The sequence below is a fragment of the Trichomycterus rosablanca genome, chromosome 5 (genome assembly GCF_030014385.1).
Source record: "Trichomycterus rosablanca isolate fTriRos1 chromosome 5, fTriRos1.hap1, whole genome shotgun sequence".
NCBI lineage: Eukaryota > Metazoa > Chordata > Actinopteri > Siluriformes > Trichomycteridae > Trichomycterus > Trichomycterus rosablanca.
In genome coordinates this window covers 5,245,560-5,260,772 of record NC_085992.1, presented here as the reverse complement: position 1 = coordinate 5,260,772, position 15,213 = coordinate 5,245,560, and the positions used below count along the sequence as shown (strand labels likewise).

The window sequence follows — 15,213 nt, the reverse complement described above, 5'->3', positions numbered from 1 at the left end:
CCTTCAATGAGACGAACTGTTTATGATGTGGTAAAAGTGACTCAGTTTAACGTCACTTATTGTATTAAAACAATGAGCAAGAACTTATGAGCAGTAATAAGAAAAGTTTAGTGATCCGTTGTCGTTCTTTTCTCACAATTTCTCAGAACCTCGAGCTGTAACACAAGTTTAAAAGTGAAACCGCTCAGGTGGCGCAGCAGTAAAACACACGCTGAACACCAGAGCTGGGATCTCGAATAAATCGTACCGAATCTCAGCTCTGCCTGCCGACTGGGCTGAGCAGCCACATGAACAGCAATTGGCCTGTTGTTCAGATAGGGGTGGGATATAAAGCCGGATAGGGTCTCTTTCATAACTAATATGACCTCTACTGGCTGATTGAGGCGCCTGCACAGAGACGGGAAAAAAGTGCTGTCAGGGTGTGTGTCTCCGTACACAGTGATGATCCGCATTGCACCCTGTCAAAGTGTAGGTGATGAGACGCATACGGCTGCTGACCACGTGTCGGAGGGGGCGTGGGTTAGCTTTGTTCTCCTCAATCGGAGTGGGGCCCGGCAGTGGTCAAGAGGAGGCATGATGCAATCGGGCACTTGGACGTGCTAAAAGTGAGAAAATGCATAAACGAAATATATATATATTAGGGCTGTCGAAGTTAACGCGATAATAACGCATTAACGCAATCTCAATTTAACGAGATTTAAAAAAAATAGTGCCGTTAACGCACTAATTACATTACGAGATTTTTTCACTTCTAAAACTAAAGCAATTCATTTTTCACCCACGGCAGACAGATTGAATTATTCTCACTGACCACACTCACACGCACGTTTAATGTTCTTTAGTTCCGTTTGACAAAAAAAACCCTTAAAAATAGAGCTAACAGTGAAGATAACCGGTTACAAAAGCAGCGACCGCTGTTTGTGTTCAATTCTCTGTTCACAGTGTCGATACAAGTGATTCAAGAATCGATTCATTGTAAGCGCAGCGTAAGTTTCTTTTCTCAGTCATCTCTCCGTGTTTACTGTTATAATAAATGATGCGGTTGTAAATAAACACCAAATACTACAGAACATTTTGTGTGACTCGCTTACATTATAAAGCTGAGGCTTAATTATACTGGTTATTACCACAGAGCGGGAGCCGACTCAGAGTCGTTTACGATTTACCGAGGTGAACCACGAACGTGCTGATAGAATCGGCTCAGATGGGATCGGACTGTATTATCTTTTTAAAGTAAATATTTCAATCAGCAGAATCGCATCGCATGTATGCACAACGTTAATTACGTGCGTTTATTAATGAACGTTAACGTTAGCTTGTCAGAAGCTTTCTCAATAATGTCTGTGCGGTGTTTTTTTTTTTTTACAATTAGTGATGGCAAGCAACTGTTCCACTGCACTATTTTACACTAAAAACTAAACTATTCCATAATGCTCCAGATTGCATCATTCTAAATAGGTATCGGCGAGTACAAAAATACATGTACTTGTACTCGGTTGGGAAAAAATGGTATCGATGCATCCCTAGTGTAAACACACTCACTTCGTGTAGAAACGTCCATCAAACCATCGTCACGATACAACCACAGAAAAGTCTGTTACAATAACCGCGCATCTGAGATATATACGAAGTCAAGGTTCTCTGCTAGATAGTGTTACTGCCTAATATGTGAGTGAATAAAACTCCCTTACAGTTTTCTCTTGTCCCAGCAGTTTTTAACATCAGTACATTTAGCATAAATATGTTCACCATTTTAATTGTAACATTTCACTTAAAATCCTTGTTTTCTATAACATTTACACAGATTTTTTTTAATGCGATTAATCGCGATTAACTATGTAAAATTCTGAGATTAATCGCGATTAAAATTTTTAATCGTTTGACAGCCCTAATATATATATATAAAAAAGTGAAACAGTGAGGACAATCCACACAAATGCAGATTCGTCTCATATTCGCTGTGATGACTTTACCGCACCTCTCAAGTCGGGCAGTGAACAAAGCATCTCATGTGGATGCGCCCTAAGCATAATAAATAAATAAACTCAGGCTGTAAATGAACAAGGGATTTTATTGATTGATTTATTTTGGTGCCTCTGACAGGAACCCCGGCAGATAGAGGCTCGTTGTGGTTGGTTTTGTATCTCAACTCGTGCAACACGGCCTTGTTTGTCTTGTGCATTATTCAGCAGGCCTCTCGATGGCTGGTTAATGAAGGAGAGCTGGTGGAAAGTGGCCACGCGTGTCGGTTAAACTCCGGTCCTGGTGCGTCTTTATCAGCCGGAGCAAGTATCCGCTCGGATCGTCTCGATGCAGATAGCGGCAGCACTTTGCTCCGTCTGTCTGTCTAGGTGTGTGAGAGAGACACCGGATGGTGTCGTTTAGACCCGGCTTCTGCTCCGTTCATGAGGACTGTAACCGGATCTCGTCCCTTCCCCCTGTTCTCCTTGTGTGAAACACGACACTGTTCTCGGCAGAGGCCACCAGGGGAAGCGGCGTTCTCGGACACTCTGTACAGCTAAAGGAAAGAAAGTGTCACGCCGGCCACGTCTCTCTGCCCGCCCTGCCCCGTTGTGTTTGAGTTTTCTCCTGAGCTGCCGGCGTCGCCTGTGAGCCTCGTGGACGGGCCCCGCTCTCTCAGGGACGGTCCCTCTCCCCTTAACTTGCTTCACTCAGAGAAAATGAGATGATGCTGAAATGGATAGGATTACAGTGAAGCGTGGCTCTGTGTTATTATGTTCCCGGAGCGCTAGATGAAGGGGGTAGGTGTGCGGTGAGAAGGTTGTGCTGGGACAGCGTGATGAGGATGCTGACAGGCCTGCGTCAGTGTTTCGCCCTCCTCCTCCTCGTCCTCCTCCTCTACAGGAAGTGAGGACACTAGTGTTTAGATAGAGCCCAGTATGGACAAGAAAAAGGTCAGCAGAGGAGATGATGGGCCAGACATGGCTCCATGAGCAACAAGCAATTGATTCAGAGCTAAAATCTGAATTCACCTCAAGTTTGGTCCAAGTGTTTTACAGGAATGCTTGTGGAAGAATGCCATGGTGTCCACTACATGGCCAAAAGTATGTGACCGCCTCTTGTAATTATTAAGTTCAGGAGTTTTAGCCATATTTATTGCTAACAGCATAACAAGAGTTTGGGGAAGAATATATCTTAATGTAGGATGACTCCAAAGGTCCAAAAAGTTGTATGCTGCGTCCTAAATCACATACTTTTTTAATATATTTTCTCTGACCTCCGCCCCGATTGGGGAGAGCGAACTGATACACACCCCTTTCGACACGTGTGCACTAGCCGACTGCATCTTTTCACCTGCACGAGGCGAGTTCACATGCAAATCAGCTTTGTGCACGGAGAGCCACACCCTGATCAACGCATTATCCCTCATCAGTCAGCCAGCAGAGGTCATAATTGCATCAGTTATGAGGTCCCTATTTGGCTTTTCCCTCTGTGTATGATCAACAAGCCAATCGTTGTTCGTGTAGCCTCCCAGCACAGACGGATGGCAGAGCTGAGTTTTGAACCATTGAGTTCGAAATGTCAGCTCTGGTGTGCTAGTGTGTTTTACTGCTGTGCCACCTGAGCATACTTCAGTGGTACGTACTAAATCAGAGGCAGTGTGCACTGCTCAGCCGGTAAAGCAGTACACTCTTTCAGTATGCAAGTGTGCAGTATGCACGCAACCTCGGACGCACTGAGTCCGCCTTCTTACCAACGTCACATGATGAACGCCCATGCAGTAGGTCATCTGGGTACTTTTCATGTCCTACGTATTTGGACGTGCCACCCACTCTCGCGTACTGCTTTCTAGTACTGTTCAGTATGGAAGTGTGCGATTTGGGACGCAGCAGTAGTTTCGTATTGAGGAATCTCAGTGACCTCACAGAGCCCTGACCTCACTTTCATGAAATGTTGATTGAAAGGCTTTTTTTGACCAAACGGGCACTAAGTCGTTGTTGTTGCTTATTCATTTATTTATTTTCTGCTTTATCCTGGTCAGGGTTGTGGTGGGTCTGATTTGTTGGGCGAAAGGCAGGTGAACACCTCGGACAGGTCGCCAGTCCATCACAGGGCAAACAAACACACACACACACACACACACACACACACACACACATGTAGGGCAATTTTTAGTAGCTCCAAGACATAGTTTAATTTTGAGGAAACTCATTGACCTCACAGAGCCTTGATCTCACTTCCATCAAACACATTGTTATGAATTTCAACGTCGATTGAAAGGCAGGTCCAATCTTACAAATGCTTTTTGACCAAACAGGCACTGAGTAGTCATTGTTGTTGATTGTGGGTCTGATTTGTTGGGTGAAAGGCAGCAAAACAGCCCAAACAAACTGCCAATCCATGACAGGGCAGAACCAACACACCCACACTTACACATGCATTCAGGGCAATTTTTTAGTAGCTCCACGACATAGTTTCATTTTGAGGAGCCTCAGTGACCTTACAGAGCCTTAACCTTGCTTCCAATAAACGTCAATTCAAAGGCAGGTCTGATCTTACAAATGCTTTTTTTGATCAAACAGGCACTAAATGGTCCTTGTTATTCATTTGCTCATTCATTTTCTGCTTTATCCTGGTCAGGGTTGCTGTGGGTCTAATTCGTTGGGCAAAAGGCAGGAAAACAGCCCAGACAGGCCCCCACACATTCACATGTAGTAGCTCAATTTTTAGTAGCTCCAGTTGGCCTGACTGCACGTCTTTGGACTGTGGGAGGAAACCGGAGCACCCAGAAGAAACCCACACTGTCAGCCTGGGAATCGAACCCAGACCCTCTCCGCTGTGAATCGACACTGATTATTCATTTACATTTACAATTTCGGCACTTTGCGGATGCTTTTATCCGAAGCGACTTACAGTACTGTGACAGTATACGTATTGTCTAAGCAATTGAGGGTTAAGGGCCTTGCTCAAGGGCCCAACAGTGACAACCTGGCAGTGGTGGGGCTTGAACCGTTAACCTTCCGATTACTAGTCCAGTACCTTAACCACTAGGCTTCAACTGCCCATGTGTGTGTGTTACACAATATAGACATGACACACTGCGTATTAAAGCACATCAGCACATCAGGGCAGATGTTTTGCCTGGTGGGGCTTTGGGGGCAAGAGGTGAAGGGTTGGTATGAGGTATGAAAAACGTAACCCAAAGCATCCTTGGTATCCTGTTGTGGAAAAACAACCTGAGCTCTGTAGTGATTTAATGCAGTCAGGCAGTGTTCGTCACTGTCCCCATTACTGCCTGGCCTATCTCTCTCTCTCTCTCTCTCTCTCTCTCTCTCTCTCTCTCTCTCTCTCTGCCTCCCTCCCGGGCTTTGGTGCCAGGCTGGCAGCTTCTGATGGGCAGACGGCGAGTTGTCTTCATTATAATGCTTTTATTTATTCATGTGTCTGCGGCCAGCGACAGCCGAGCCCGCGCTAGTCTGTAGTTTCTGCCCGAGTCCTCGGAGATGAGTCACATTCATCACCCACTCTCCGTCTCTCTCGCTTTCTTCTCCTCTCGCGCCGTTTTCCTCTAGTCGAGCGCCGCTTTCGCTTAGCATCAAACCGCGCCACCGAAATACACACGACTCATCAGTCAAATCCGACGGCCCGCGTCAGCACGGACGGGGCCGAGGGAGAACAGCAGAGGAACGGTTCGGCTCGTTCTGGGCTCGTGCTGCTGATCGGCGGTTTAGCTCGTCCGGATGAAACGCTGGCGCGATCGCTCACGGGCACTTTAATGCAGCCCGCGCTGGCCTGCTATTTCAGCGCTATAAATAGCGAACTGCAGTTTTGCCAGGTTGATGCGCCTGTAATTGAAGATGCTTGTCAGGTTACAGAGCGGCTCCTAGTACTGAAACGTGTCCGGTAGATCTGAGAGCGTTTCACTCTGAATAACGTTTACTGTCATCGATTAATTCTATGCTCATGAAGATTACTGCTACTGTACTATATTATATATATATATATATATATATATATATATATATATATATATATATATATATATATATATATATATATATATATATATATATATTGTTTACGCATTTTCTCCCCTTGTTCTCCCTTTTAGTGCGGCAAATGGCCTGTTTGCATCATGCTTCCTCACCACCAATGCCGATCCCCGCTCTGATTGAGGAGAACGAAGCTAACCCACGCCCCCTCCGACACGTGGGCAGCAGCCGTATGCATCTTGTCACCTACACTTTGACGAGTGCAATGCAGATCAGCACTGTGTACGGAGAGACACACCCTGACAGCACTCTTTTCCCGTCTCTGCGCAGGCGCCATCAATCAGCCAGCAGAGGTCATAATTGCATTAGTTATGAGAGAGAGACCCCATCCGGCTTTTTAATATCACACCCCTATCTGAACAACAGTCAAATCGTTGTTCATCATTTTTTTAAATAAAGTGACCAACTTGTTTTTTAACAGGCACAAGGACAAGATTTTCAGTGTTTTCATTGACAAATTTAATTCTATTTGTTAAATATAGATTTAAATTTAGAAATTGATGTCTGTAAAACACTCAAAAAAAGTTGGGACAGGCAATTTTACCATTGGGTTTCAGGGGCGGCACGGTGGCTAAGTGGGTAGCACTGTCGCCTCACAGCAAGAAGGTCCTGGGTTCGATCCCCAGGTGGGGCAGTCCGGGTCCATTCTGTGTGGTTTGCATGTTCTCCCCGTGTCTGCGTGCGTTTCCTCCGGGAGCTCCGGTTTCCTCCTACAATCCAAAAACATGAAAGTGAGGTAAATTGGAGACACTAAAAATGGTCCAGGACTGTGTACGATATAACCTTGTAAACTGATGAACTTTGTGTAATGACTAACTACCGTTCCTGTCATGAATGTAAATAAAAGTGTAAAACATGACGTTAAAATTCTAATAAACAAACAAACAAACAAACAAACCATTGGGTTACGTCACCTTTTTGTTTGGGAACTGAGGAGACTAACTGTTGCAGTTGCCTTACATGTTCACTAGGAATATTAAAGCCACATTGCTGGATGATGCTGTGAAAACAAACAGCAGATCTGAAGCAGGTCTGAGGGAAACTTAATCTTGCAGCATCATGGTTCCTATAGATAGACAGAACTCAGGTTCAACAAGTGTGACAGAAGTCTTTTGATATTTCTCTATTTTTCTCCATCACCCCCGTCCACAACTAAACCACCAGTTTTGAATCCCTCCGCCTCTATTTTGTATGTAGATTAGTTCTGTTGCCGTGTTGTCTAGAGGTCTCGTAGCAGGCCTGTAGTGACGGCAGGGAGGTGACCTCAGCACCAGAAGTTGTGCATCAGTGCTTGTTCTGTCGTCTGGTGGACTTGTGTCGTGTACTTGTTGTACTTGTTGTGTATTTGTAGTAGAATTTTAATGATTACAGCAGGCTGTTGTGCATATGTTGGGTTGAGTCGGTACAGGCTACACCTGTGGAATTACAAATAGCAAAAACGGCAATCTAAGAAGGTGTGACCTGCTGCTTTATGTATCGTTTGTCATGTTTTAGCCTGATGAGGTGTGTCTGGGAGCCGCGTCTCTCACTGACACATGCAGCTATCTAGTGTGAAGAATGAATTTCTCTTGTAGGTCATTTAGGTTGCTGGGCGTGTCTCGTTTACCAGGGACAGCACCAACGTCCATCGCCAGCTTGTTGTTGTAGAGCAAGCGTACCGCTACAATAAACCACAGGAGGTTAAAACACACAGCTGTAAACATGCCTGCTATGAAATTTGAATCTCAGCTCTGCTACCGGTCGACTGGGCGCCCTCAGCAGGCAAATTGTCTTCACTAGTCTGCTGGGTGGAAAAAAGACCAGGCTAAAAACGGAGTGGGTCTTTGACAATGTGTGAGGACCCGTTTGCCAGGGACCACACCAACGTCCATCGGTAGCTTGTTGTTGTTGTTGAGCCAGCGTAGCTCTACAATAAACCACAGGAGGTTAAAACACACAGCTGTAAACACATCTGTTTGATATTTGAATCTCAGCTCTGCTACCGGTCAGCTGGGCGCCCTTAACAGGCAAATTGTCCACTAGTCTGCTGGGTGGGAAGAAGACCAGACTAAAAACAGAGTGGGTCTTTGACAATGTGTAAGGACCCGTTTGCCAGGGATTGAGCTACAATAAACCACTGGAGGTTAAAACACACAGCTGTAAACACATCTGTTTGATATTTGAATCTCAGCTTTGCTACCGGTCGGCTGGGCACCCTCAGCAGGCACAGTTGGCAGTGTCTGCAGCAGATAAAATTGTCCACTGGTCTGCTGTGTGGGAAAAAGACCGGATTAAAAATGGGATGGGGTCTGTAGCAGTGTGTAAGGACCCTGTTTAGTTTGTACAGAAGTTGGGGAAGACTCAGACTCGGGTGTCAAATCCTTCATTTTCACACCTGTATCTGCTCTCCGTCAGTCAAAATATCTGTCTGAGGTGCCCGTCTGTCAGAGCACATGCCCACTCACACAGGAACATCGTCTGTCATTTCAGTAGGACAAGCTCTCCTGCGGGTTTAAATAAACCAGACCTAATGGGATGAAATCAAAATGGTTTATTTAAACCAATCACTCAGTCCTGTTCAGTCAATAAGGGATTATTTTATTTTATTAGTTTTACACGCAATCATTTGTGCATCTCAATCCTTCAGCTTTCTCAGAGCGCTATTACTTCCTGTTCCTGTGCCGTTCGGCCGTGTGAATACAGTCCTTCAGTGGAAATCTTTGCAGCGCAGACCTGCTGCCTTTCCAGGAATTGTACCCGCTGGCATTGAAATGCTTTCAGGCGATGGAAGGGCTATTTCCAGATAAGCGTCATTTCCAGTCCTGCGACTTCCTGTTGTTTTATTTTCTGTTCTAATACCGAAGAATTGGTTACATACCACATATATCATTTTGGGAAAAGAGGCATGGTAATGTACACAATAGGGACAGACAATGACTAACTGAGCAACTCGGTGAGAGGTTCTGAATCAGAACGATGAAAAATGATACCCAGCTTTCTCACAAATACAACAGTGAAGACACTTACAGTATACTGAAGTATAATTAGAGTAAATAGGGTGTTAAAAGCCAAATAAACAACCAACCATAATATTAGTCTAAATGTTTGGTATTAGCACCACTACTGATACTCCAGTAGTATTTGTAAACAGAGTGAGAATTATACCATAACAATTGGGGACTCACTGTCTATTTTATCAGCTTTGTATTTCTACAATTACTGACTGTAGTCCATCTGTTTTTCTACATACTTTTTTAACCTGCTTTTACCCTGTTCTTCAATGGTCAGGACCACCACAGAGCAGGTATTATTTAGGTGGTGGATCATTCTCAGCACTGCAGTGACACTGACATGGTGGTGGTGTGTTAGTGTGTGTTGTGCTGGTATGAGTGGATCAGATACTGCAGCGCTGCTGGGGTTTTTAAACACCGTGTCCACTTACTGTCCACTCTATTAGACACTCCTACCTAGTTGGTCCACCCTGTAGATGTAAAGTCAGAGACGATCGCTCATCTATTGCTGCTGTTTGAGTTGGTCATCTTCTAGACCTTCATCAGTGGTCACAGGACGCTGCCCACTGTTGGCTTGAGATTTTTGGTTGGTGGACTATTCTCAGTCCAGCAGTGACAGTGAGGTGTTTAAAAAGTCTGATCCACTCATACCAGCACAACACACACTAACAAACTACCACCATGTCAGTGTCACTGCTGGTGGTCCTGTGGGGTTCCTGACCATTGAAGAACAGCATGAAAGGGGGTAATAAAGCATGTAGAGAAATAGATGGACTACAGTCAGTAATTGTAGAACTACAGAGTGCTTCTATATGGTAAGGGAAGCCGATAAAATGAACAATGTTATGGCTGATCGGTGTGTATATATCAGCCAGCGACCCCTAACGGGAGCAGCCAAGGAGGTAGGTAGGTAGGTAGGTAGGTAGGTAGGTAGGTAGGTAGGTAGATTGATTGATGCCTGGAAGAGGACGATTTCAGACACCCCTAATGTGGACCGTACTATTTCTGATCTCGTCTGCCTGCCTTCACTCCCATTATTGGTCACACCTTGGATGCATTAAGGTTTCATTTGCAGCTTAGCTGACTAATGAACCCCCCCCAAACCTTTTACCTTTTTAGGGGGGGGTCCAAGTATTAATTGGGGGATGCCATGAAAATAATGTCAGATTGGAGAATTTATTGTGTATGAACTGAAGAAGAACAAGGAACTGAACTGTGGGCCTCCCTTTATATTGCTCTAGTTACATCACATTGGGTGTTGGACTTTGGAACCTCCATTCTGTGCTAACTGTGGGTTCTTATCTGCTTACAACATTTTACAACAGCTTAACAACAGACATGTGGCTCATCTCTGTATGTTAGACTCCCAGCCACACCTCAAGCAACCAACTATAAAGATTTAATGCACAAGCAACTTAATTTTAATATCCAGGTTATATTAGGCATAAAATCTCAGTTTTCCATAACAAGGGTCAGACACCCCCCCCCCCCCCCCCTTTAATTAGAACCATGTCTGTATAGATGTCTGTTATTATTTACCCATTGTAACAGTCTCAGGCTAAACGATCCAGTTACGCTAAAGCAATGAGCCTTAATGCTGCCGACTCTGTTTTATTATTGAGCAACGTGCCAGCGGTAATGATTTAACCGTCTTAAACCCACGAAAACACAATAAAAACTTCATTCATCCAGGAGTCCGATCCCAGAAGCGCAGCTCAGGCTTATAAACTGAAGTTGAACTCATTAAAGCGGTGTGAGTGACGAGTCCCAGTGGAGGTGTGAGGTGTCTGACAGAATTAAATGAATGGAACTGCAGCCCGCTCGAATCACGACGTCCACAGAGCCTCGCGGTTTGTCCCAGTGACTGACCATCTTTCTTTAAGTCCGGTGAAATCCTTGCGGGCTGCAAAACAACTGGTTTCTCCTAATAATTAGAATGCACGAGCATGTGCAATTAAACCAGCTAGCTTTCATGCTAACAGTGGTGCCAAACGGCAAACATTATAACTTTATTTGAAACCTTTAGTGGTTGGTGTATATACTGTACACCATTGGTGTAAAGTAGCCAGTGGGTGTACATATCTGGTTTATTTTGACTGATTAATAATCTATGAATGCAATAATGTATGATAGTGAAAATATGTATGATAGTGCTGGTGTCAGTATTAGTACTGGAAGAGAAAACGGTCCTGGTTCACCTGTATTTTTGAGTATTTGCATATTTGGTCCATTTTGGTAATTTTACAAAATTGAGGACACATACAGTATGTGAAACCAGAAATCACTAATACAAAGATCATACATATACCTTTTTCTGCCCTAAAAGTAATTTATTAGAGTAACTAAGGTGTTAAAATACAAATAAACAATAATAATGGGGGTGGGGGGGGGGGGGGGTCCAAGGATTACACTTTAAAGTTGACTGGATTGGATAATTTATGGTGTATGAACTGAAGAAGAACAAGGAACTGAACTGTGGGCCTCCCTTTATACTGCTCTAGTCACATCACATTGGGTGTTGGACTTTGGAATCTCCATTCTGTGCTATTGTTCCTTATCTGCTTACAACATTTTACTACAGCTTAACAACAGACGTTGCTCATCTTTTATTCATCTTTTAGCAATGGGTGTGGCTAAAAATTTGAACTTAATACATATGTGGATGAATGTCTACATATTTCAGGCCATTAGGTGTGTCTGTCCCACACTAACTGTAGAGGATTTAAATCTACTGTCACTTTATTTTGGCTTGTATTTGGTAAATCAGCACCTACAAATTGTAAAATGACAAATACAGACAGACAGAAATAGTTGTCATAATTTACTAAAGCAGCAACAACCGAAGCCGTGTGGAACATTTTCCACTGCTGTCTATTCCAGCATGACACACCATGAAGCTGGTGTCAGTATTAGTACTGGAAGAGAAAACTAAACTGGTTCACCTGTATTTTTGGGTATTTGCACATTTGGTCCATTTTGGTGATTTTATTGTGGCTAAAAATCTGAACTTAATTCATACGTGGAAGAATGCACTTTATTTTGGCTTGTATATGCTAATCATCCCTTAAAAGTTGTAAAATGGCAAATACAGACAGACGACAAATAGAAATCATTGTCATAATTTACTAAAGCAGCTAAACTGAAGATGCTGTGTTTCAGTCACGGTCTATTCCAGTATGACACACCATGGAACTGGTGTCAGGATTTGTACTGGAAGAGAAAATTATACTGGTTCACCTGTACTTTTGGGTATTTGAATATTTGGTCCAAATTTAAAGACATGAGACGAGCATAAAACGTTGTAATGTATCAGCAGTGATCGCTCATGACAGCACAATCACTGCATGATTAACAGCATTACGTAGCCTGGATTGATGTATAATTTTGTGGTAAAGACACGTTAAGGATCACCAGGTTCAGTACTCGTTTTTTAAATTCAGTTTTATTTTGTTACATCACAACCTGGAGAACGTTCAGTCGTTAGGTGAAATGTTAGCCAGGACCTGCTGCCAAAAGAATTTGCCATTTAAATCAGGCCTTAAATGTCTTTTCCTAACCATAACGTCATCTGTTTTTCCTCCTCTGTGTTTTCAGTGGATGATCCAGAAGCCTCATAAAGTGGCCACGTTTTTCGGCTGCATCGGCGAAGACAAGTTCGGTAAGATCCTGAAAGAGAAGGCGGAGGAGTGCCATGTGGACGCGCACTACTACAAGCAGAGCGAGGAACCTACAGGGACCTGCGCTGCCTGTATCACCGGAGACAACAGGTCAGCAACCCACGTTCCTATGGGAAGGGCTTTATCGCTTTCTCAGAATAACACTCCCTCCCACACACACACACACACACACACACCGTGCAGTGCAGTGCACACTGGGACTCGGTGTTCCCTCACTCTCACTGGCTGTTCTTTTCTTCCAGAGCTCCTTATTTATTTATCCAGCAGGGTTAGATCAGCTCGGAGCTATTTTGATTGACTGCTAGACTTGGCACTAAAGGCTGCCAGATTCCATGACTGGGCTGATACGTGAGTCAGGCCGACCACATTACGTGCCACCTAAACATTTGATCTTGGCAGAATGTTCTCAACTTGGATTTTTTTAAGGTTATAAAAGATGCAGTTTTACTGAGCAGTGTTCACATCTCTGGGCTCCGTTTCTTCACACAAGTGCAAATACCAAAAGTATGTGGAAACCTCACCATAAGCTTGTTAATTTTGTCCTTTTCCACAAATATAACCATTAATAAAGTCACTACGTCCACTTTTTGCAGCCTCACATCTATTAGGGAACGCTTTCCACTCGAATTTTTGAAGTGTTTATGGGAATTTGTGCTCATTTAATCAAAAAAGATATTCCGCTAGTGCACCATCGCCGAGATTCTGAACTCTTCGGTTCGAAACTCGGACTATGTGGGTGGGGTCTTTAAACGCTGTGTAAGGACCCTGATTAGCAGATAAAGGCACCAGTGCAGAGTGCATAGGTGAAAAAGGGTTCCGCTAAGGGCTGTGTGCGGGTCGGAGGAGGCGTGAGCAGCAATATACCCACCTCGACTGCAATCAGGGATCCCCCAGCAGCAGAAAACAAATTGACTACACTACATTGGGAGAAATTGCTTCTTGGTGCTTCTTAACGTGTCTTTATACTTCAGAAAACCACAAAATAACAGTCAATCCAGGCTACGTAATGCTTTTAATCATGCAGTGATTGTGCTGTCATGAGCAATCACTGCTGATACTTTTTTTTTTTATGAAACAAAGGATCCAATTCAGCCCAGAGTTTTTCAGTGGGGTTGAGGTTCAAGATCTTTACAAGCCATGGAAGCAAGGTTGCCAGATTGCAACAGTGGTTTCCAGCCAAAAACCTTTTCAAAATCCGCCAAAATACATGAAAAACCGCCCAAAACAACACAGGATAAGCAGATGATGTTCAGCATTTCAAAAATAATAAACCAGTTAAACCACCATGATCTACAAGTTAATATTTTAAAATGTACAGATCAGTTATTATAAATTATAAAGGATAAATTATTTTCGCTTGCAGGTCTTTGAAGTAGCCTACCAATTTTTTAAACTGCATTATTTATGATCGGACTTTCCCCACTTTGGCATTGTGAGCGCTTAACAAAACCGTTAGCCTAGAAACAAGTCCAAAAAAAAGCCTAGCCTATGCCATTGCCGTCTAACATATGAATCACTGTATTGATGGGTGTGGCAACCGTGTCTTTTGGACTGGAAAGAAAAACCTGTCAATCAAACTTTTGACAACAGGTTGGATGTGGTGGGAGAAGGTAGGCCTATTTATATTCCAGCTGCTTTAGAAAGCAATAGTTTTTTTATTTATGTTTTAAGCCGCCAAAATGATTATAAACCAGCCAAAATTTGATCCACCTGCCAAAGAGTGTTTTTCCAACAAAATCCGACCAATCTGGCAACACTGCATAGAAGCTCCTTAACACCAAACTAGTTAATCAAACCGTGTCTTTAAGGGCTTTTCTCAAACTGTTGCCACAAGCTTGACCACCTATAATTTATATTATCTATCTGATTTTATTCATTTTTTAGCAGTGGGTGTGGCTAAAAATCTGAACTTAATATGTATGTGGAGGAATGTCTACATACTTTAGTCCACTAGGTGTGTCTGCTCCACACTAACTGGAGAGAATTTAAATCTACTGTCACATTATTTTGGTTGTATTTGCTAATCAGCACCTAAAATTGTAAAATGGCAAATACAGACAGACGACAAATGGAAACATGTCACGATTTACTAAAGCAGGAACAACTGAAGATGCAGTGTGGAACGTTTTCCACCTCCAAATCATGGTCTATTACAGTATGATAGCGTCACAAGGCCATGAGGCGTCACGGAATAGTTTGATGTCAATTAACTGGGGCAACACGGTGGCTTGGTCCGGGTCCTTTCTGTGTGGAGTTTGCATGTTCTCCCCGAGTCTGTGTGGGTTTCCTCCGGGAGCTCCGGTTTGCAAAGACGTGCAAGTGGAGATACAAAATTGTCCATGACTGTGTTTGACATTAAAACTTGAACTGTAATAATCAGTAACTACCTGTCATGTCATGAATGTAAGCAAAGTGTGTTAAACATGGCGTTAAAACTGGCTGGTGGAGCTTAATACATGTATAAAATGTATTTTTTTTAACACACTGACAAGTTACTCCAGAACTCATGTTCATCTCTTGATCTAGAAATAA

At 43.4% G+C, this 15,213-nt stretch overlaps 1 protein-coding gene across 2 annotated transcripts in view; it reads left to right on the top strand.

Moving 5' to 3' along the window:
- Positions 1-15,213, top strand: part of adka (adenosine kinase a) — a 220,702-nt gene that overhangs the window by 81,241 nt on the left and 124,248 nt on the right. For both annotated transcript variants that reach the window (XM_062995561.1, XM_062995562.1), the window contains exon 5: positions 12,599-12,771. In XM_062995561.1, the coding sequence (XP_062851631.1) occupies positions 12,599-12,771 (173 nt within the window). The remainder of the gene's footprint in view (positions 1-12,598; positions 12,772-15,213) is intronic.